This window comes from Sorex fumeus, unplaced genomic scaffold, assembly GCF_029834395.1.
Source record: "Sorex fumeus unplaced genomic scaffold, SorFum_2.1 ptg000092l, whole genome shotgun sequence".
Classification (NCBI taxonomy): Eukaryota; Metazoa; Chordata; class Mammalia; order Eulipotyphla; family Soricidae; genus Sorex; species Sorex fumeus.
The window spans coordinates 8017121-8040469 of record NW_026606149.1 but is presented as its reverse complement, the minus strand read 5'-3'; the positions used below and the strand labels follow the sequence as shown (position 1 = coordinate 8040469).

Genomic DNA, 23349 nt, shown 5'->3' with positions numbered 1-23349 from the left:
CTTTGAGATTTCTTGTTTGAACCTTTTTCTTACTATTTAATGTCCTATTTCAAATAAACTTCAGTCTAGGTATTATACTAAAATAACTTTCTAAGAGTCAAGCCTGCAGGGCTGTTTCGTAAAAATGTCATGGACAAACTTCTGCATTGATGCTGAGGTTGATAGCGTCAATGGCAACAAAGGCCGGTCACTTCAAAGGGGGCATTGAAGAAAAATGGCAGTTGGACGGGGCGAAACCTTTTGTTTTCTCGGTTTGTCCCTGAGTCCACTTGGAGTGAGCTGGAAAGTGCTCTCTGGTCTGTGCTTTGCCTGCTGAGCCTGGAATCCAGTTTCTGTTGCTAATAGCGGACGCTGGGACCTTCAGAGTTCCCAAAGTCAGAGCCGCCCCTGCCTCCAACATGGGGTTTGCGATCAGGATCCCGGGAGTTGGGAAAATGCTGGTGACTTGTGCCCCCTCCCCCCAGTCCCGACTCAGCTTTCGAGAGAGGAAGTCAGTGTGGTCTGTACCCCCTGGCTTAACTCCTTCTTCTCGGGAGCTCAGAGGACTCAAAGACTGAGTTTTTTACTAAAAAAAGATGAAGAATTTCAAAAACAAGCGCATTTCCATAGCTGTGTGTTAAACCTGGCAGAACACGGGGGACCCTGTGTGGCACTGTTTTTTTTTGGGGGGGGGCGGTGTCCCACCCGGCGATGCTCAAGGGTTACTCCTGGCTCTGCACTCAGGAATTACTCCTGAGGATGCTTGGGGGACCATATGGGATGCTGGGAATCGAACCAAGGCCTGCAAATGCCCACCCTGCTGTGCTATCACTCCAGCTCCCCCGCGTGGTGCTGGGTTGATTGAACCCAGGTCACTGCATGCCAGGCTTGTGCCCTCCCCACTCTGTTACCTCGTCTGCCCCTTCTTACCGTCTGTAATCAAGATACTTTGGTTGCACTGGCTTCACAAATCCATGTAATAAATCAAGTCAAGGTAATGAAGGTATCCTCCTCTCCTCCATTGTGGAGTCGGGAGCTTTTCTCACACCTAAAATAAGCAAAAGCATCATGGTTCTAACCAGTTCACTCCCAAATGTCCCACTGAAGTTCTTTTCAGGCCATCTCCCAGCATCCATGTGAGGAAGAGTTAGGGCTGCCACCGGGACCAGGGCACATGGTGCGGGGAGCAGGTTCTGTTTAGGGCTAGTGGACGGGGACCTCATGAAACGGGAAGCAGACAGAATGTGGGCATGACAGTAAGACCCAAGAAACCCCCTGCTCTGACAGTTCTCATCTTAGGGTGCTCGCGTCTGCTCTGCCTCCAATATTAATGCGTGGTGGATTGTTCTCTGTCTTGTCTGTTTCTCGCCCTCACTCTCCTGCACCTGTAGAGAAGCGGAAAAGCAGCCTGCTGGACCAGCTCACCAACACCAGTGGGACTGTCATTGGCGTGACTTCCTGCATTGTCATCATCCTTATTATCATTTCTGTCATTGTGCAGATCAAACAGCCTCGTAAAAAATATGTCCAAAGGAAATCAGACTTTGATCAGACAGTTTTCCAGGAGGTGTTGGAGCCTCCGCACTATGAGTTATGTACTCTCCGGGGCACGGGCACCGCTGCGGACTTCGTCGAGGTGGCGGATGACCTAGACAGCTACCATAAACTGCGGAGGTCTTCTTCCAAATGCATTCATGACCATCACTGTGGATCCCAACTGTCCAGCACGAAAGGCAGCCGCAGTAACCTCAGCACAAGGGATGCTTCTGTCTTAACCGAGTTGCCCCCACAGCCCATCAAGCCCCTCATCCCGTCCATAAACAGAAGGAACATCCTCGTCATGAAACACAACTATTCCCAAGATGCTGCAGACGCCTGTGACATCGACGAGATCGAGGAGGTGCCCACCACCAGTCACAGGCTGTCCCGACACGACAAATCCGTCCAGCGGTCAGTATCAATCGATTTTTTGATGACACCTCTAACCTGAGGACTGAGATGCTTCCCGGATGTCCGAGTTTTGTCCTTGTGTTACGTTTGAGCCCTGATTTAAGGCGTAGCGTCTCCCCTGACCCCTCTTTTTCCTTTCTTCTGCTATCTTTTTTCTTTCCCCCCCTCCCAAACCATCCACTTGCCTATGTGCGTGAGCACCCAGACCAAAGAAACTTCATTTATTTCCACACACGTGCCATATTTTTTTCTATGCAAGTTCTGGTGTCAGTTAATCCTGCAAATTGATATCACTATATTGCTGGCACTTGGGTCATGAATGTTGTTCCCACCAATAGATTTATAATTGAAGGTAAGCAATAACATTGAAAATAATGCCTTACTAAAAGATGGTGAACCCATCTTGCTAGATAATTTTCATATCAAAATAACCTATTTTTCAATACAGCAGATACTATTTTGGTATGACAATGAAAATACCTTTTCCACCTGTCATATATTACTTGTATTACACATAGTTTGCTGACAGCATGTTATGCTGAAGTACTAAATATATATTTAAATGAGCAAAGATTGGTACAAAATTGAATTCATCTTTTTACCTATCTTATCTATAGAGTCTAACTATCTCTAAAATTAGTAAGAATTTTGAGAAAAGTCAGTTTAAATTCATAAAACTAAATTTAATTTAAAATCCCAAATCCAATCTACTAATTTTTTTTAATTTTCTTTTTGCATGTTTACTGCCTTTGAGTTTGGTCTATGAATGTTCTTCCGTTTTCAATCCACTATTCGTTCTCTAAACTTTAATTATTTTTAGTTGATTTAATACTTCTGCATGCTAATGGATACCATCTATTTGCACAGTCTTATAAAATGTTAGGATTATGTTGTAGTATGTTTTTATGTAAATCTTGACTTGTCTGCAAATATGACTGTTGAGTGAAATAGCCGTAACATTCCAGGTTCTGCCTCATTGGGTCTCTAAGCAAACATGAATCTGAATACAACACAACTAGGGTCTAGAAAGAAAATACAAGGTAAGAAATGCCCTTGGTTCCTTCTCCCACTTCGTTGTATTCTGTTCTGTTCTGTTCTGTTGCAATTGTCTTGTAACTCTGTTAGGGACTATAGTAATTTGTCGTTTCTGAGATATCAAATAGCATTTTCCAGTCAGAATATAATGGATTCCATGCCAATGGGGTCTATAACACACCTATATTTAAATTATGTGTTAGTGTTCTTGCCATCAAGCATTGTTGTGCCATGGGATTAAAAAGTTTGCTAAATTAATAAGCTAAATTTTACATGTTTGGGGTAAACATAAGTAATTTAATGATACCTTCAAAGAAATGCCAGAAGAAACCTCAGGTTTCATAGTCAAAATATTGAATGCTCTCATTGTGGTTAAAGTCAGTACACAAAATGGGTGATACGATTTTTGCTTTAATTTGGCAATATTTTACTCCAAAATTCTACGTTAAAACTTTTTGGTGCTAGTGATCCAGTTTGTACACTCTTAGTTTTGCATGAATATGTAGCTTCTCTCATCAGATTTAAACACAGCATGTTGTGTCAAATTTTATGCCATAAAATTTGAATGCTTGGTATTGTCAAATGTTCCATCAATGCTAGTTGTCTTGAGAACATCTGTTTTGTTGTTGAATATCATAATAGCTTTACTTTAGCACTTGATAGTCTATATCTATATTAGACTAATTTGTCTCCACTTAAATTTGCTTGACAGCTAATCTCTTCAAAACTCTTCAAGCCTATCAACTATTCTTGAATTAGGTGAATGCTTTTCCATGCTCTATATTATCTTGATTAATTGGTGTATTTGTATGCATTTTTCAATGGGAGAAAATGTTTTAACTGTGTTTTATTTTCAGAGAAGAACTATTTATACAAACATGGGGACTGTGAAAAGAAAATTCTATAGTGAATTTGAAAAGTGGACATATTTCTAAATTCATTCCACTGCCTTTATCCAAACTTAAGAATTACAGACATTTATTATTCCTTCAGCAAGACATCCCCGCTGCACAGTGATATGTTCATTTCGTAATTTGGTTGCTGGCCACCAAGTGCTCCTTAGTTTTTAAATACATTTGAGATTTACTGGAAACTTGAAGAAGAAATTAATTCCTGATTGAGACTATCCCAACTTACTTGTCAGTTTCACTTTGTTTCAGTGTCGTTATGTCTTTGTTATATGATTGTACCTTGTGTGCTATGTGGGAAAAAAAAGACAGATTTGGATGAACTTTGTGTTACATGTACATTGTTTTCATTACATAGACTGATTGAGAATAGTGTGTTCCTGAGTGATTTTGAACATGCCACAGTGAGAGTGGATCTATGGACCATGGAAACACCAGCTAGAGATTTTATGGACTATAAGCACCTGTTGTTGTATTATGATTAAATGCAGCCAAAAGTTATGAGTAAAATTATTAGATTGCAATAAGAAAATTTCTCATTTTTGAGTCTCTCCTATACACCCTCGATTTCCTTTTTTTTTGTTTTGTTTTATTTTGAAGAAAGATACTGAGTTTCAGAACGGATCTTTTGAAATCAGGTATCTTACAAACCCACGCCCTTCAATAGAAATCTTTTTGGATTAAGCACTTAGCAATATGACTGAATTGACAGTTTGAGAAAATACCCTGCATGTCGGTATTGGATATTTAAGTTGGAAATTACCCATTTTATTAGACACATTGTAAAAAGCATGCATTCTCGAATATTGCTGTTACTCTCTCATTTCTTTGTGTCACATGCTTGCTACTTGTAATTTTTATATAAAGATATATAAAATGTATAATAATTTCCTAATTTGAGTTAAGAGAAATGTTTTCTTCTATTACAGTGATAAAAACTGACTTCCACAAGTACACACCTTTCTCTGTTCTTCCCACCTATTCGATGACAAGACCCTCTCAGTGTTGAGGCTTTCTCGTTGATTTCTTCATTTGATTTCTAAGATTTTATTAAATGTATTCTTTAAGCATAGAAAAGCCTCTTTAAAATACTTCAAAACCATAACCCCTTTGATAACCCCTAAGACACCACTTATCGTTCATTTATTCAACCACACATACAGTCCCTGAGAACTGACTAATTATGATGTGTTTAATACAAAGTAAAATTACATAACACATTTAATTGCTATTGAATTCCATATGCCCTTGATAAAGTTTGATTTAGGAGTGGGTACTTTTTAAATGGTGAAGGTGTATTCTTAGAATTAAAAACAAAACAAATGAAACAAAACAGTTGTACTGCTTACCCACGTTAAAACAACTGCCAATTCCATGGAATTCTGTCTTCTTGACACCCAGCCTGCTGTAGTGAAGTTCCACCTGGTTCTTCAAGAAGGCTTCAGATACCCAGTGGTGAAGCCCACACATCCATGTTAGGAATTCAGTTCCAGAGTGAGGCTGAAATATGTTGCAAAAGTCAATAAAAGGGGAATAAAATAAAATTTATCCTAGAAAAATGATGGAATTATCACACACTTCTGAAAAATCTATATTGAAAAATTCAACTACATAATTTCCATCATTTGATAGACAGAAAATATTAACTACAATAAAGATTATTTTTATGACCCCGATACACACTTTTACAGAAATTGCGTATATTTAAATGTCTCACTTTTTATTTGGTTTGGTTTTAAAATACTTATGCACTACCACATTTACTTTCGTGCCCTTTAATTGACAGGTAATGTATGAAGATTTGGGGGTGAAGTAATTACCCATATTTCACATTACTTTATCTACTTATAAATCTTTTGAATGAATAATCTCAAACAAGCATAATATGCATATCAAAACTTTTTTCCCCCTTTGTACCAGTCAACAAATGAAAGAAAATTAACTTCCCCCTTCCTTATCCTGTCCCTGTCTTGGGGCCTGAAAAAACCTCTTCTTCTGAATTTCACAGAACTCTGCTGACTTGCTGCTTAAAAGACATGTGCACCAGAAATCTACTAATAATCATTACTTTTAAAAAAAACAGTTCAAATGAATATAGTGATAAAATGAATTGTGTACCTGTACTCAATATGCAATGCTTCCATGGAAAAATAAAAATATTTCAGTGAGGAATGAGGCTCCTCAGTGATAATACTCAGTCTGAGTATGGACAGTGACAACTCAGGGCAGAAGAGAGTAGTCCTGCTGGTTCATGTGGGCAGAGCATCCAATTTCTCCCTGACAGTCATTCCAGAATTGAAAACACTTCTAGGTACTGGAATAGAATAATTCTGGAACTTGGTAGTGTTTGTTTGACTGGGAGATAGGAGATGATCTTTGGAGACCTCTGGAGAAGGGAGGATGTTAAATATTTGGTACCGTATTGTATTCAATCAGTATCTTAAAAACTCTTAATGACTAGTTACATTAGACCATATCGTGTCAACATCATCTTCTGAATTACACGGCCATGGAGTGATACATGTAAATAAGGTTTGAGATGTTTCAAGGTGTTTCAAGGTAAAGGCCCTCCCGTTGATTGTCGATTTGCTCGAGTGGGCCCAGTAACGTCTCCATTGGAGACTTTGTTGTTACTGTGTCTGGCATATCGAATACTCTCGGTAGCTTGCCGGGCTCTCGGTGTTTCAAATAAAAATTATTTTAATAATTATTTTGATAAACTAAATTAAAATTACATCATGCTTTATTAAATTCCACAGGATATTGTTCATTAATACAATTGGACACTATGCTAGTTAATTTGAGAATGGTTTTCATTTTGTTTGTCTGAAGTCATTTCCGATATCTGGGAGGCATATCATTATGGGCAACCCTACAAGTCCCTAAATAGAGCTTTGTACTACAGCAACAGTTCACTTTAGCTACCTAATTTAGAGTGGTGTGCTGATTTGGAAAGATGCTTTTTTTGGTATCTAATCTTATTGACATTATTTTTAGGCAATGTATTGCAAAAGTCACAGATGTAGTACTTAATTCTCCAAAATTAACTTTGATTTGATTAAATAATTAAAATGTTTATAAATGTGATGGGAAATGAATGTATGGATTTTTAAATGAGAATCACCCACGTTGTGGAGATACTGTTGTTTTCTTCCACTATTTTTTCCACTAAGAATATTTTATTGCATTTCCATATACTGTTGTTCTTGGCATTTAATAAAATCAGGTCTTCAGCGTTACTTAAATATTCACTTAAGTGATTGGATCAATTTTTTTCTATCTTTTTCCTTTGGGAAGTTGATTTTTTTCTTAAAATTTATAGTTTTTAAAAAAATTCCATGAGTGAAATTTTATTGACCTCAGAATACAATATATTTCAAAATACTGTACTGGCTCCAATTATCCTCATTAAGGTAATGGCAAATAATGTATTGATGGTTTGGTGCTAAAATTAGGAATATCATTATATTTTATTCTGAACTTCGTACATTTCCATGATGATTATATCTGTCAGATTCATGCTGTAGGGGAAGGAGATTAAGAAAAGAGTTCCTTTAAAATGATCAGAATTTTAAGTATCTGATTTGGAAAGAGGGTTTCAATTTTTTCCATCTTTACTACTGCTAGTCTCAATATCAGCCGTTGTTCACCTTTTTTCCTTTACTTATAACAATGATCACATTCATGGCCAAGAGGGTTCAGCCAATTATTACATATGTATTAAATAATAAAAAAGGGACTTGAATCAACCTTAATATTTTATCTGTTCCATTTTGCTGTTGTGGTTTCCCTTTTGTATCATATGCAGTAGTGCAAAGGGCTTACTCCTGGATCTACATTTAGGGATCACTCCTCATGTGTATCGAACCCAGGTCAACCGCATGCAAGGCAAGCGCCCTACTTGCTGTATTGTCACTACAGCCCTACAATTCCTTTCTTAAAATTAAAAGTAGCTTAACAAAATATATTGTTAAAATGGCCAGAGATGTAGTTTTATAATTAATCCTATTTAATAAATTGGAAGCTTTGTTCACAGAGAATAATCTTGATTTATTTCATTAATGAGTTTATTAAAATTACACTAAAACTTTTTAAAAATGAGATATATTAGTCAAATAAATCAGCTAAGATAATAAATGAAGTTGACTTCTAGACCCTGATTATTTTTAATTGTATCCTTTGGTTTTCTATTTTTGTGTGTTGTTAAAGAAATAAAAGGGTTCAGAGTGATAGAACAGTAAGTACGGCATTTGCCCTGCACACAGACAACCGTGGTTCAATACCTGGCATTCCATATGGTCCCCTGAGTACTACCAGGAGTAATTCTTGAATGCAGGAGTAACTCCTATACATCACCAGGTGTAGCCTAAAAACCAAATAATAACGGTAAAGGAAGTAAGTGTCCTCTTCCTATGACTTTTATTCCTTGGAGATGTGAACAATAAACTCAACCTGCCTTAGATGTCTGTTATTTACTAGGATTGCTTTCTAGAAAGTTCTTACTCACATAGCATCTTCCTGCAGTTAAACCACATTTCACTATTCACAATTGTGCAGTCAATGTGCTCATGGTTCTTTTCTTCTTTGTGCCTCATCAAACTCAGAGGCACATTTTATTCTTTCAAACAGCTTTTTTATCCTTTACTTAACAATCACAGATAGAGACAAAAATTTTCAAAGAGACGAGAATTTATAACTCATAAATTATCATAAACATTTCTGTTAGTTCACATTATAAAAGATATTATTTAAATCACATCATTTTGAAAGGGCTGGAGAGATAGCACAGCGGTAGGGCGTTTGCCTTGCACGCAGCCAACATGGCCGACCCGAGTTCAATTCCTCTGCCCCTCTCAGAGAGCCCAGCAAGGTACCGAGAGCATCTCGCCGGCGCGGCAGAGCCTGGCATGCTCCCCGTGACGCATTTGATATGCCAGACACAGTAACAACAAAGTCTCCAGTGGAGACGTTACTGGGCCCGCTCGAGCAAATCGATGATCAACGGGAGGGCCTTTTTTTTTTTTTCATTTTGAATGACACTTAATTACATTTGAGCCAAGGTTTTCTGAGCTTACACACTTTAGGGCCTTTGACGATGGTCAAAAGGGTGTGAGTTTAACCGGGCACAAGCTTATGAAGATGATGAAAAGATGGAACTTAAAGAAGATGGATAAGAACAATTAAAGTCCAAATTTATTTATTGGTTTTTTGTCCATTCTGAAAAGACAATTAGTCAGGCCTTTCATTATTTATGTCAACGATGAAGCATTTTATTTCTATGAGAGTACAGCACAGTGATGATTTTATAGTAAAGGCATTGGCATAGATCTAGGGGGGCAATGCACTTCTCCGATGAGGGGAAAATTAACTTCTCGGACTAGGAGAAAATAAGCTTCTTGGACTTGGTGTCCTGTCAAGAGGCTGAAGGCCCATGTCAGAGGAGGAGAGGGAAGTCGCCTGGGAGAGAAACGGGCAGCAGAGATTTGAAAGGCATTTACTAGACTAGCTCATAGGAGTAGGAAAACTAGAAGTCACAACAAATATAGGTAGAACAGTTTGGCATGACATTCTGACCATTAGCAGTGTGAAATGACGCAGACAGGCTCACGTTTTCCCTGAGTGTCTGTTAGTGAAGCACGTACTTGAATTGTGCTTTAACTGAACTCTCTGACAGTTTCTGTTAATCGAATCAGACTATAATAATGTAAAAAAAAAATAAAATGTACAGACTTAAGTCATGAAAACTGTTTAATTGATGGGTTATTAGATGCGTGGCAATAGCATGTTTATTCAAATACTATTTGATGGTTTTACTAACAATAAGGTGGAGTGCTATATGCCAAATACCACACAAATGTTTTATATGTAAATATCTCTTGGCCATCTGAGAAATTCTGTATCTATAATGCCCTTTGTTATGATTGTTATTATTCCATTGTACTTAGGAGAGAACTGAAGAAAGTTCTATTGACTTTTCCAAGATTGAGCCAAAGGACTGATCATTTGCTTTCCGAACCCAAACGGACTCAGTGCAAAGTTGTCCAGCAAGCATCATGGGACTTTTCACAGTCTACGGTGTTTCACTGAAATAAGTTGAAACTTGATATAGTAACCTTGCGGGTTGGTGATTGTTCATGTTCAGAAAGATCTGTACCCTGACTTCCACTCTTTCCCTTACACAGTTCGAGAATCAAGTGAAAATGCATTAGAAAAAATATTTTTATACCTCGTAATGAGTTATGAATAAATAATTTTCCTAAACCATGAGTAAACTTATTTTATAATTGGAACACAGCAAGCACATCCCCGGTGAAGAACAGTGTTGAAAGACTTACGCCTTCTCGGTCACTGTGATTTCCAGAAACCACCTACTCTGCTTCCGCCAGAGAGCCTTCTCTCCAAAGACTGCTCTCGTCCTCTGAACTCAGCATTGCTCAGGGACCCCCAGAGTCGGAATCATCTTGTGCACACAGACATAGCAACCCTGGAAGGAAATGAGGTTTCGAAGTCCCGATAATTGCTTGGGATAAATTCCCGTGCAAGGCTGCTGACGGAGGCTGGGTGCTCAAAGGAGACAGTGTCATAGTGAGAAAAAGGTGGTAGAAGCCAGTGAGAATCATTCTTTTAACAGGTTCAATTTGGGTTTAAGTGGCTGTATCATTTCATTCCTCACTGTGCTCTTATAGATAATGCCTAAGTCCTCTGAACGTCATCTTTCTCTGTTATATTCTGAGGCTCTACCTTCTGACAACCGGAAATCAACAAAACCTCTCCGGGGGTGTAGCGTCTACCCTGGTTTCTTACCTGTTTATACTCCAGAGGGAGAAAAGTATCTCCTCTATGCAATAATTTTATATTTTCCAAGCAGCATTTCACACCCTCTGTGATCTCAGTGGACTTCAGTAATCCCTTACCTTGCTGACACCCATTTCTAAGAATTGTTTACAGCATCAAATTGACGGAATGTTACAGTTGGCTATAGTTACAAAGGATTCATGGACGGCCTGTTTGTCTAGTAGATCCCGATTTACCACATAATAAAATTGGAGGAGGGACCCACACTATCATTGATGTGTAGCTAAGAATGACTATTCATATTTTAGAATAAAAATATTTGAATACAAGCATCAGGATTGATTATTTTGGGTATCCTTCAAAATAATTGTTCCAGAAAGAGTATGGTTTTAATAAGCTGATAATTAAAGTCTAAAAGTACACCTAATATTTAATTGCTATATATATATATATATCACAGAAATAGGGTCCCAAAATGTTACTTGGCATATGTTTGTTAATGACACTACTTTGAATATTTATTTGCGCGTTTTCTAAACTGACTTATTTTATTTTCCTGCTTATACTCATTTAATTGGCAGTATAGATGTCCATAGCTTTGTTGGCCAAAAATGTAATGGCAAGGAAAATTTTTGAGTAAAACTATTAATTAAAATCTAATTCAATGGAGCCAAATAATCTATTTTAAAATAATGTTTATCATTAAATTGCAGAACAATATGGTGGAGATGATGTCTGCAGATTTCAATAAATCTAGACGATATTCTCTGTGTATACCCACTTAATCATAAAAAAATCAATATTTTATTCATATAAGGTATCAGAATTGAGGGAACGGATAATATTTTCCAGATAATATTTTTCAAAATTTAGATTTAAAGCTATGTGAAGTTATTACATGTTTAAAAGTTTGTAATGTTCTTAATTCATAGCTGTAGTGAGAATATTTTCTGAAATATTCTGGTTTCAGTCTTGGTTCATAAGTGGTAAAGGTAAAGGTAAAGGCCCTCCCGTTGATCGTCGATTTGCTCGAGCGGGCCCAGTAACGTCTCCATTGGAGACTTTGTTGTTACTGTGTCTGGCATATCGAATACTCTCGGTAGCTTGCCGGGCTCTCCGAGAGGGGCGGAGTTCATAAGTGAATGTTGTTGAAATCCCTAGAGGACACATGTATTTTGTCATTTTTATGATCTTAATTTTGGATGATTGCACAAAAATGCCTAACACAGTAACAACAAAGTCTCATGATGGAGACGTTACTGGACCTGCTCAAGCAAATCAATAAACAACGGGAGGACAGTGACAGTAACAGTGGCACAAAAATGAAAAAAAGTCCAGTAAAGTGTCTATTCACTTGAGGTCAGGGAGGCTACTTGCTGAGCTGAGGCACGCAGGAGGCCAGGGTTCAGTGGTGGTCCAGCACCACGTGGTCACCTGAGCACTACCAAGAGAAGTCCCCAAGCACTGAGCTGAGAGTACACCTTCAGCACTGTCAAGTGTGTCCCCCAAAACATAAGTTATCACGAATTGATATATTTCTGACTGTGTCCAATAACATTCTGTATGGGTAATGTTTTACCTTTTGTGAGCCTTGGAGCAATGGGTCTGGCCATACTGTTTCTTTTAGAGTTGTTTTTAACTACACAGCAATCAACATGCACGGGTGATTTTATTTTTTTGCAGTGCCTATTCTGTACTTGGTACTGATAAGCACATGGGGTAAATATATAAAAATGACATCCTACCCAATCTGAAAGCACTCATTTTCTCTCTGCAGAAAACAAAGTGCTCATGCAGTAAGAGTTGAATGTACTAGTTGTTTTACGTACAAATAGGTTTAGTTCCAACATAAGGAATACATTTTGTAGCATGATTGTTCAGTCTAAACAGACAACTCAGGACAGTTACACTGATAGACTTCAAGTGTGAAGTTGTTTCTGTTTATTTTGGGTCACACCCACCTGTACTCAGGGTTTCTTCCTCCAGGATCAGGGAACAATGTGTGGTGCTGAGGATCAAACCGGGTTTGGCTGGATGTAAGGCAGGCTCTTAGCCCTGGACTATTGCTTCAGACTCTAGTACTGTGGAGTTATTTTGGAGGAAGCACTGGAATATGAGTTTCCGACTGAAATTTGATTCTGCAGTTCAGGTGTCCTGGTTTTTAAAGAGAATTACATGTCTGTGTGGCACACATGAGTCCTGTTCACTGTTTCTCTGTGATGCTGCTATGTAAGGTATTTATCCCTTGCTTAAAACTTCTCCTGATGCTAGTATTATCTAGTTAAGATATTTCAAAGTACTGCAAACTACAGTCGATAGACAACGGATGACTTTAGTCTTGTAACAGGGACTTCATGTTTAAAGACTACAGGAAGTCTTCCTTGTGGCACTAAAAAAACCCCACCTTTTACTTGACTAGTAGCACTGTCCTCCTGTTGTTCAGCGATTTGCTCGAGTGGACACCAGTAACATCTCCATTGTGAGACTTGTTGTTACTGTTTTTGGCATATTGATACTCTTGGTAGCTTACTGGGCTTTCCGAGAGGGATGGAGGAATCGAACCCAGGTCGGCTGAGTGCAAGGCAAACATCCTACCTGCTGTGTTATCGTTCCAGTTTAAAATGTACTGAGTAATATATGTAGTTTGTGCTTTGGGTTTGATTTTATTTTGAAGCCACACCCAGTGATGCTCAGGGGTTGCTCCTGGCTCTGCACTCAGGGATCATTCCTGGCAGTGCTCAGGGGATCCTATGGGGTACTGGGGATCAAACCTGGGTCAGCTGTGTGAAAGGCAAGGCAGGTGTAAGGCTGTACTATTGCTCCAGCCCCATGTGTAACATATTTAAGGGAAAATTCTTTAAGGCAGAAAGGATCAGAAGAGCTAATCACTCATTAAGGTGAGTAAGTGCACTGGACTCCGTTACACTAGTTCAGGAGAAGAACCATGTCATAAGGACATGCGGGTTCTTCAAAAGCCCATTGGAAGTCTGGAAGAAAGAAAAGGAATGAAACTAACACACTTGACTAGTATGAAACATTTTCCACTTAATGGTAGAAGTGAAATTTTACAAGAATGTTTTTATCCAGTGCATCCGAGTTCCATGCTTGAAATGTGGTTTTACATTTTAAGTTCTGTTTCAGTTATTCTCCTGGTAGATACAGGGTGTGTTTACATCTGTGTTCTTTCCCCAGATGAGTTGGATGACAGGTACATTGGGAAGGAGATATGAGCTTCAGAATTCAAAACTCTTTATTTCTCCTCTTGCCTGCTAAATATTAATGTTCTTACGAATACCAAATGACAACAGAAATTGAAGGTTTCTAAAATGTAGTATTTTAAACCATCTTGCTTATACATTCAAATATACTTAATTCTGCTACCAATGTTGTATTTTGTGCTTCCTCAAAAGTAAATAAATAATTATTACAGTAACAATAGAGAGACAAATATGAGATTATAAATTTGTTGAAGATGAAACCCCTATTTGTTTTCTTAATAAATCTAGAAAAATTGGCACTAGTTTATGTGTTGATAAGTTAAAAAGTGTCTCTGACGATTCTCAGAAAATAAGAAATTGAGCTCTCATTTGATCCAGCAATACCACTCCTGGGAACATATCCCAGAGAGGCAAAAAAAATATAGTCAAAATGACATCTGCACTTTTATGTTCATTGCTGCACTGTTCACAATAGCCAAAATCTGGAAAAAACCCTACTTCCCAAGAACAGATGACTGGTTAAAGAACCTTTGGTATATCTGCACAATGGAATACTATGCAGCTGTTAGAAAAGATGTAGCACTGTCACTGTAGCACTGTCCTCCTGTTCATCCATTTGCTCAAGCGGGCCCAGGAACGTCTCCGTCGTGAGACTTGTTGTTACTGTGTTTGGCATACTGAATATGTCATGGGTAGCTTGCCAGACTTTGCCTTGTGGGCGAGATACTCTTGGTAGTTTGTGGGGCTCCCCGAGAGGGGCAGAGGAGTCAAACCCGGCTCAGCCGGCTGCACTCAAGGCAAACACCCTACTGCTATGCTATTACTCCAGCCCAGAAAAGATGAAATCATAAAATTTGCATACAAGTGGTTCTACCTGGAAAGTGTCATGCTAAGTGAAATGAGTCAGAAAGAGAGAGAAAAACATAGACTGCGTTCATCTGGGGAATATAAAGTAACAGAATGGGAGATGAACATCCAAGAATAGCTGAGATAAGTACCAGGAGGTCTGCTCCATGGCTTGGAATCTGGTAACAGATGCCTGGGGAAAAGGCAGCTTAGATTGAGAAGGGAACACCAAGTAAAGGGTGTTGGAGGATTCGCTCAGGATGCAAGATGCATGCTGAAAGTAGACTATAGACTGAACACGATGGCCACTCAATACCTCTATTGCAAACCCCAAGACCCTAAAGGAAAGAGAGCAAAAGGGAATGCCCTGCCACAGAGGAGGGGCGGGGTAGGAGGGAGTGGGGTGGGGGTGTAGGAGGGCGACTGGGTTCATTGGTGGTGGACAATGGGCACTGGTGAAGGGATGGGTAATCGATTATTGTATAACTGAAACCCAAGCATGAAAGTTTGTAAGTCTACAACTGTAACTCATGGTGTTTCACTAATAAAAAAAATAGTGTCTCTGTATTTGTGGCTTTGAACTCAGACAGTATTCTTCAGACAGAATTTTCAACCAACTGCTCAGTAAAATGATATCTCCTAGTCACTGTCACTTGTTGTATGCTTAGACCTCTGAACAAGTATTTAGGGTAAGATAGATTAAAGCTCTTTATTAATGCAAGTTTTCAAATATTCTGAGATAATACACTTCTGTTTGTGATCATTTTCGCTTAAAATGCTCAAGATGTCATGAACAAGCTACCTTGATATGTGTATAAATTACATTATATTTTTATAGTTCTATGATTGTAAGAAAATTAAATTAGGACATGTCAAATTTTAGAAACATGATGAAAATAAACCTCCAATATTGGCACTGATTAGATGATATTTAAAATGAAATTGAAGTGTTGTTAGCATTAAAGATGTAAGCTGATATGTGATCTGAATTTGGGTGGTGGGGTTTGGGTCATGCAGGTGTTTTTCAGAACTCCTAGCTTTACACTCAGGGATCATTTCCGGTGGAGTTTAATGGACCATATATGATGCCATAGATCAAACCCTGGTCAGCTGCATTCAAGGCAAGTGCCTTACCCCGTGTACTTGTATCTATCCAGCCCTGTGCATTTTAAAACTATATGCTCTTTTTAACATGTATAAATGTCTTGAATACATATAAAAATATACTTAGAATGAAAAGTCTAAAATGTGATTCTCTTCAATTGGATCTTACTAGAAAACACGGAATCATTTCTATGCAGATAATTGCAACCTGTTTGGAGTAGAAAGTGACACCACAGTGCTCATGGGTTCCACTGGCTCTGTGCTTAGGGATCACTCCCGGAAGTATGAGGGGCACCATCAGGTGCTAGGGATTTTAACCAAGGTTGACTGCATACTAAAAAAGTACCTTAGTGATGACCACTTTCTCTCACTGGCCTTAATTAAAATACCTTTGGAGGTGGTGTGGGGGGGGGGGAACTCAGTGGATCAATCCTGCGTCAGCTGCTTGCAAGGCAAGTGCCTTATCACCTCTACTACTTCTCTGCCTCAAAATGGACTTTTTCATGCATTTTCCTTTTTAATTTTGACATTTAACTGGATACATTTTATCCAGCACATCCAGCACAGTAAGTTCTAAGCAATGGAGTTTACATGTGCTAGGAAAAAATAAAACTGTGATCATGGAAATACTCCAGTTTGATTTGATATGAAAATCTGCTAGGGATAATTTTCAGGGCTAATGAATTTTTATGGTTTTTACTAAAAAGGCTAATGGATTCCATAATTGATATTTACATGGTTATCAGCAATTTGAATGTCTGAGTAATGCTTGTTAATCTGTATCAATTAATCTCAATTTGTATCTGAGGTTATTCCAAGCTCTTCAGTTTTTAACTTTCTTATATTGACATTGATTTTGGTACAGAGATTCATCTTCTACCTGCTAATCTTGTGTATGTCTTATTTGCAACGCTGATGAAAGACAGAGACAGACAGATTTGAATATAAAACGAGTATATTTATCCCTTGAAAGCCATCAGAACAGTTTATCATTTTTACTGAATTTTGTAATTTTGGTTTTCAACTCTGGCAATATAACTATTTGTTAAGTATCGATTCAATTATTTTTAAATATATCCTGAGGAATCTGACAAATGTTGGGAAGTTCATATCATAATGCATAATTGATACTAACTAAAGAAGAATCATTATATTTACCCTCAAAATATGATATATTCTTGTCTGTTTTTTAAATACACATTCCCTGCTTTATTTCTTTGAAACTTTCCTTAACCTAGTTAATAATTGGGTTCTCCTCTGAAAGTTATTAACCTCGTTTTCTTTTTATTTTAATCTCTACAGATGAGTTCAACAGACCCCTATAGAACTCCCTATAGAACTGGCTTTCAGTTTAACCTGTTAAAATGACAGCAGTCTGTATCTATACACTTATGGAAATCACAAAAATAGTGAGGATGAGTAATGTTTAACACTTGTATTTCTGTTGCTAGATAGTTCTAATACAGAATGCTGATTTCTAAATTATATAAACAAGAGGAAAAATTGCTCAATATGTCATTAACTTCTATGCTCTTACATATAGCCATAACTCTCTTTAGGAGTCCAGTCCTTAAGTGCAATACTGCACAATAGAGTCATGTTATAAATACTCAGTGACTTCTACTAGAAGAATCTTACAGTAAACTTGCCTCATTTTTCTAAATATTTATTTCTTCTCCATTGTTTCATTAAGTTGCATAACAAGCCATAAATTTTTCATACAAATACCCTGCATTTTTGGTAGACATTTATATAAGTTGTACAAATGGACATATACAACAAGTTCAATAGAAACAGTGTGCTTACTCAGAACTCTGATATTACCTCAATTCACAGAATTGCCATTTACGAATAACACAAGGCAATCTCTCATCGTAACTAATGAAGAATCCTCCCAGCATGTATATTCACTTCCTCCTGTGCTATCAATTGTCACACTGAAACAGGAATCACAACTGTATTCAGTTGACAGCAAGTCCCTATGAGGATTTGAAGTCTGTTACTGTTTTCCCTTTAGCGTTAGGATAGACTACATAAGGTTTACATTTCATGTCGTGTGTTTTCACAATGTAGTCATACAAATCGCCTGCATCCCACATGTTCTTACAAGGTGACTTTGCAGCTTTGTCTCCTGAGCAGAGGTTGATAGGCCCTCCTCTTGAATTGTAAGTTCATGCAGAGTGGAAATAATGTCTGTAGACTGCCAAGGATTAATCATTAAAATGGATAAAATTTGCATCTGGTTCTTGTTCTCTTGAGCTACACATCTTTGGACGCTTGAGCCTCTCTACAAGATACTTTCAATCCCATGCTGGTTCCCGTGGATATCCCACCCAAAAGCCAGAACTCACCTCTGGGCACGTGAGGGAAAACACCAGCTCATTGCTGTTCACTGCTGTACCATTGCCTTCAGATTTCAAGCATCCCCTTTGAGCTCCAGATATTGTGGAGCAAAGAGAAGTTGCTTCCCTCTCCCCAAATTCCTGATTATAGAATTCACTGAATATAATGACTAGATTGCTTCAAACCACAAAACATTGGTTCAAGTCATCAGACATCATACAAATATCATTCCTTCATAGGATCTCATGACCTTCATGGCCTGCCCTGTGTATCTTAGATTTGTTGCTTGTTTTCTGTTTCTTTTGTCCCTTCATTCATCACTGTTTCTTTCACATATAGCATAAAAACACCCCTCTGCTTCTTACCCAACAATCGCTTTCCCTGTTGTATTTCCAACTGCTGTCCCTTCTGCATGAAATGAGCCTTTCTCACAAACACAGTCATTCCTAATTCCCCTTGAAATGGACATTATCTTATTTTTTCAGAAAAATCTTAGTTTTTTTAGCCTACTTGACACTCTTTGTCATGAATTCTCTTAGGAATTCAACATCTCTTTCTTCCAGACTCTGAGTCGTTTATTCTTTTTCAAAGATGGTTTGTCTTGTGTGGGGTGGGATCATCTTCACCAAGGTTGGAAAGCTGTCAGTCTAATTGACTGCTAGCACCACAGTACCTAAAAGCCCATGGAATTTTTTTGGTATTTTAAATTTCCATCACCACTGATAACGTTAAAAGAATAGATGAATATGTAATAAATATGAAAGTCAATATAGCCATTTTATCCTTTGAGAGTAATATTTCTGTATTCCTTCCACAGTGTCTAACTTTCTCCTATAGGAAATTCTAATACTTGGTTTTACTCTTTATTGAAACATTACTTAAATAATCATGGTCTCAGAATACAGTAAGTAACTAAAAGTATTTTGTAGGACATTTAATGTGGCAGCAGTACTGAGAGAAATTGATAGTATTTGTTAGAAGTAGGATTACTATAGACACAAGTTACTACTAATACCAGTATTTCACAGTTAACTGGTAAAGTAACAGAAATTTCCCTTCTCAGAGAACCTAGTCCAGATGACAGTTGTATGCTTTGCATAGTGAAACCCACATTATCTTCCAAAGATCTGTTAACCACAATATCTCTAAAGCAGACTGAATTCCGTTTTGCCCTTGCACGATAGATCCTTTCCACTTTCTAAAATGCACATTGATGTTCAGCTTCTCTACAAAGTATCATGAAAAAAGAAAAATATAGGCCCTTCTTCCTAAATTACAGTTTATACTTTGGAATTCAATGCATTATAATAAAAATTAATTATAGTTAACAACAAAATGCCTACTCATTCTCAGAATTACCTCAACAGAGGAAGAGTATTAGGAGGTCAGGTGTTAGTGAGCTTGCTAGGAGAGTCACGATCTAATCACACAAAGTGGGACAATCAGCCGGCCACAGTTTGGGGCAGGGGTGTTAAGATATGCATTGGAACAGACACAAATGCTCTCCTCAAAGATACCCCCCATACACACTCTTACCTGTACCACAAACAGTTACAATAAAATATTATTTGTGTATAATACTTTTTTCAAGATGTGTCTTTTCTGAACATATGTGACTTCTTTAAATTACAGAATTGTAATAGGAGTATAATTAATGTTTGAAAATTTAGGGGGAAGCAATTTAAAGTGTGTATGAGGGGTACCTTATTCCCAAACCATAAAATTTCAAAATATTTTGTGACAGATGTGATCCAATGCCCTATTCCTGGAAAGTGTTTTGTGTGAGTGGCAGTAAATTTTTGAATTCCTGTAAGATTCCCTGTAATGTACTATAACTTGCTACATGATCCCAAGACTGTGAGTACGATGGATGTGTCCCAATTACTGGATGGTGTTTATTTGGCACAGTTGATCTTCCCATGGAGCACTTATCTGGGAACTTCAACCTAATTAACTAAGTCTTCCAAACCAGTGACTTGTCTGTAGCTGGTAGCAGGCTACGATGCCAGCCATCACCCTTTACTGGACTGGAAAGAAAGAACCAAGTGGCAAGACATGCAGGTAGCTTCAAGGAGGTAAAGAACGGCAGGCTGCCAGTCAGCAAGAACTAGGGCTCTACATCTACATCTTCAGGGAAAGAAATTTGCGCTCAACCGGGGTGATAATCTAAAAAAAAAAAAAAACAGATGTGTAAATAGCAGTAGCTCACTCCAGAGAAGTCTCTGGAAACTTTTTGTGCTTTAGACAAATTCTAAACAATACAAATTTAAGTATGTGGGAAAGAGTGATCATCATTGGAAATGATAAACTGACAGCTAAACGAATGTAAAATTTTTAGCTTTTTGAGTGACAAATGAGACCCATTTGTCATGAAGGGTCTCATTCTCCTAACTCTGGAAGAGCCTTGAATATGGCACTTTTTTAAAAAAAAAATCTCAGGGCTAGGATGAAGAGACGTTACTGGGGCCTGCTTGAGGCAATCGACGAATAACAGGATGGTTGTGATTGATTGATTGTGAGTGACAAATGAGTTTTGTACAGAAAAATAAATAAAATTTATACTGCATATTAGAGCTGTTTGTGCAGAAATCATGACTATCACAAAGGATGTATTGGAACCTGGTGCTTAGAAAGTCAACCTGTTTCCATCTGACTGACACAAAATTAGCTCTAAGATGACCATAGTAAGGCAATGACACACATTGAAATCACTAGGTCACTACTGGAAGATTCATGAAGCTAGGTTCTATTAAAACTCCAATGAAAAAATTCAAAATTAATATTGAAACTTTTTTAAATATCACACCCACCAACTGGCCCCCTGGCGCCATGTAATCCCATCAGCGGCCAAGACTCTGAGACTATAAAAACCAGCTCCTGGAGGAGAAGAGCGCAGTCTCCTGCCCCCGTGCCTGGCTATTCCTCGCCGGGGCCCTTGGAGAGGAGCGGGTTGAGCTTTCCTCCCCGCCCTGGCCAGGGCCCCAGCAGCCGAAGACATCCAGGACCAGCCACCACCATGCTGAGACCACTCTCCGCACACCTGAAGGTACCGGCAGAGGGACAAAGCCACGTGGGTTCCGGGGCCGAGATCTCCAAGCCTACTCGGATTGGAGTTGAGCATCCTCCACCCAGTTCCTCCAAATTCCAGTAGGCGGGGGTCACACCCACCACCTGGCCCCCTGGCGCCGTGTAATCCCATCAGCGGCCAAGACTCTGAGACTATAAAAACCAGCTCCCGAAAGCGCGCGGCCGCAAATGTGCGCAAATGCGGCCGCGCGACATCTTATTATGACATCTCATTCCTACTTTGACAAACTGGCAGGCTACCAAATGTAGCTTGCTCACACAGCAGAGTCTGGCAAACTCCCTGTGGCGTACCCAATATGCCAAATACCAGTAACAATGATGGGTCTCATTCTCCTAAAGAGCCTTGAATATAATCTCCAGGCTAGGATGAAGGAGACGTTACTGGGGCCTGCTCAAGGCAATCAACGAATAACAGGATGATCTGTGATCTGTGATTTAAATATCCAAGTACAAGAGGATTTCAGGATTAATGATACATCATGGTTGATCACGGTCCTCCCGTTGTTCATCAATTTGCTCGAGCAGGCCCAGTAATGTCTCCTTCGTGAGACTTGTTGTTACTGTATTTGGCATATTGAATACGTCACGGGTAGCTTGCAGGCTCTGCCGTGCGGGCGAGATACTCTTGGTAGCTTGCCGGGCTCTTTGAGAGGAACAGAGGAATCAAACTCAAGTTGGCAATGTTGGCTACATGCAAGGCAAACGCCCTACCTGCTGTGCTATCAAATACCTAAATAATAATTTAAGAAGTAAGTCATGCTATGTTGAAATTGACTGAACAAAAGATCATGACAAAGATCATCAAATTAGGTTGTGTCTTTAAAATCAAAGCCAGGGTTTGCAGTGTAGCTCAGCTATAAATTGTATGCCAGGCAGGCTTTGAGTCTAGTACCACACATGCAAGTGTACACGCGCGCACACACACACACACACACACACACACACACATATACACATACGTAATAAGAAGCCAACTCAGTTTTTTTCCCAATACACTGTAAAATTCAAATTGGCAACAAGGCATACATGACCAGGTAAGCTAAAGAAAGATGGGATGAAATATTAATAGAATACAAGATATACCTCAGATTGTAGAGTAATAGAAAGAATGAAAAGAAATTTCAAAATGAGTGAGACATATGTACTTCAAAGACAAAGAAAGTAAAAAAAATAGGATTATAGACTAATCACAAATATTGATAGAACTTCTGACAAACCCCATTTCATAATTGAAGAACAACTGAATGAAAACATCCGTAAGAATACAGAACATCAGACCGAGGTTTTCAGTTAACACAATGAAGTGTGTCAGATGCCATGGTATCTCTATTGCACATAAAATTATCACCATAGTTTGTTTCATAGTTTCCCAGTAATTCAGAATTCTCAGTAAATTTTAAATTTTAAAGAACTTGAATTTGGCTTTCGGTAATTCTTATTATTTTGAACGGGATCGGACCACCGTCTCCTTCGTGCAAAATTCTACTTCACAGAGCGGGGAGAAAGGGCTGCAAAGTTCAAAAAGAGAACTCCCAGAATGACCACCAACTGGGAACTCTTTGGTACTATTGCGGCAACATGGGAAGATGCCATTGTTGACAACATTGACGAGGAATATGATTGACTGGTTCAGCACCTCCATGAATGTGCGAGGAACGCCAAGAGAGACATAGCCACAAAAAATCGCCTATCTTCGAAAACTCTTGAGCTAATTCGCCAGCGTGGTTTGGCGCATGCCTCAGGCAACCGCAAGCTAACGTCCGAGCTCGCAAAGCAGTGCAGAGATGCGATCAAGGAAGACCTCAAAGAGAGAAGAGCAGAAGTACTGGTAGATGCAGCAGAAGCCGGGAAAAGTATTCATAACGCCCGCCTGTCCTTCGCCAACTATAAGACCAAGATGACTGCCCTCCGACGTCCTGATGGATCCATCACATCCTCCAGAACGGCAATGGAGAAGATTATCCATGACTTCCACTCAAATCTCTTCGATAGCCATGTCCACTTGCCGACATACCAAATTCCACAGGATGGATATGTCGTTCCCAATGTTCTCCCTTCCGAAATCCGACACGCCATTTCATTGG

The 23349-nt window shown here is 38.7% G+C and overlaps 1 protein-coding gene across 7 annotated transcripts in view; it reads left to right on the top strand.

Annotated features, from left to right (window-relative positions):
• NETO1 (neuropilin and tolloid like 1) overlaps window positions 1-23349 on the top strand; it is a 212517-nt gene that overhangs the window by 123838 nt on the left and 65330 nt on the right. For 2 of the 7 annotated variants that reach the window (XM_056131493.1, XM_056131497.1), the window contains 3 exons: window positions 1371-1929; window positions 2895-2969; window positions 3677-4828. In XM_056131493.1, coding sequence (XP_055987468.1) covers window positions 1371-1929; window positions 2895-2955 — 620 coding nt within the window. In that variant the 3' untranslated portion in view covers window positions 2956-2969; window positions 3677-4828. Of the gene's footprint in view, window positions 1-1370; window positions 1930-2894; window positions 2970-3676; window positions 4829-23349 lie in introns of those variants that run through there. The other 5 variants (XR_008794933.1, XM_056131495.1, XM_056131494.1 and 2 more) reach the window with 5 other exon arrangements.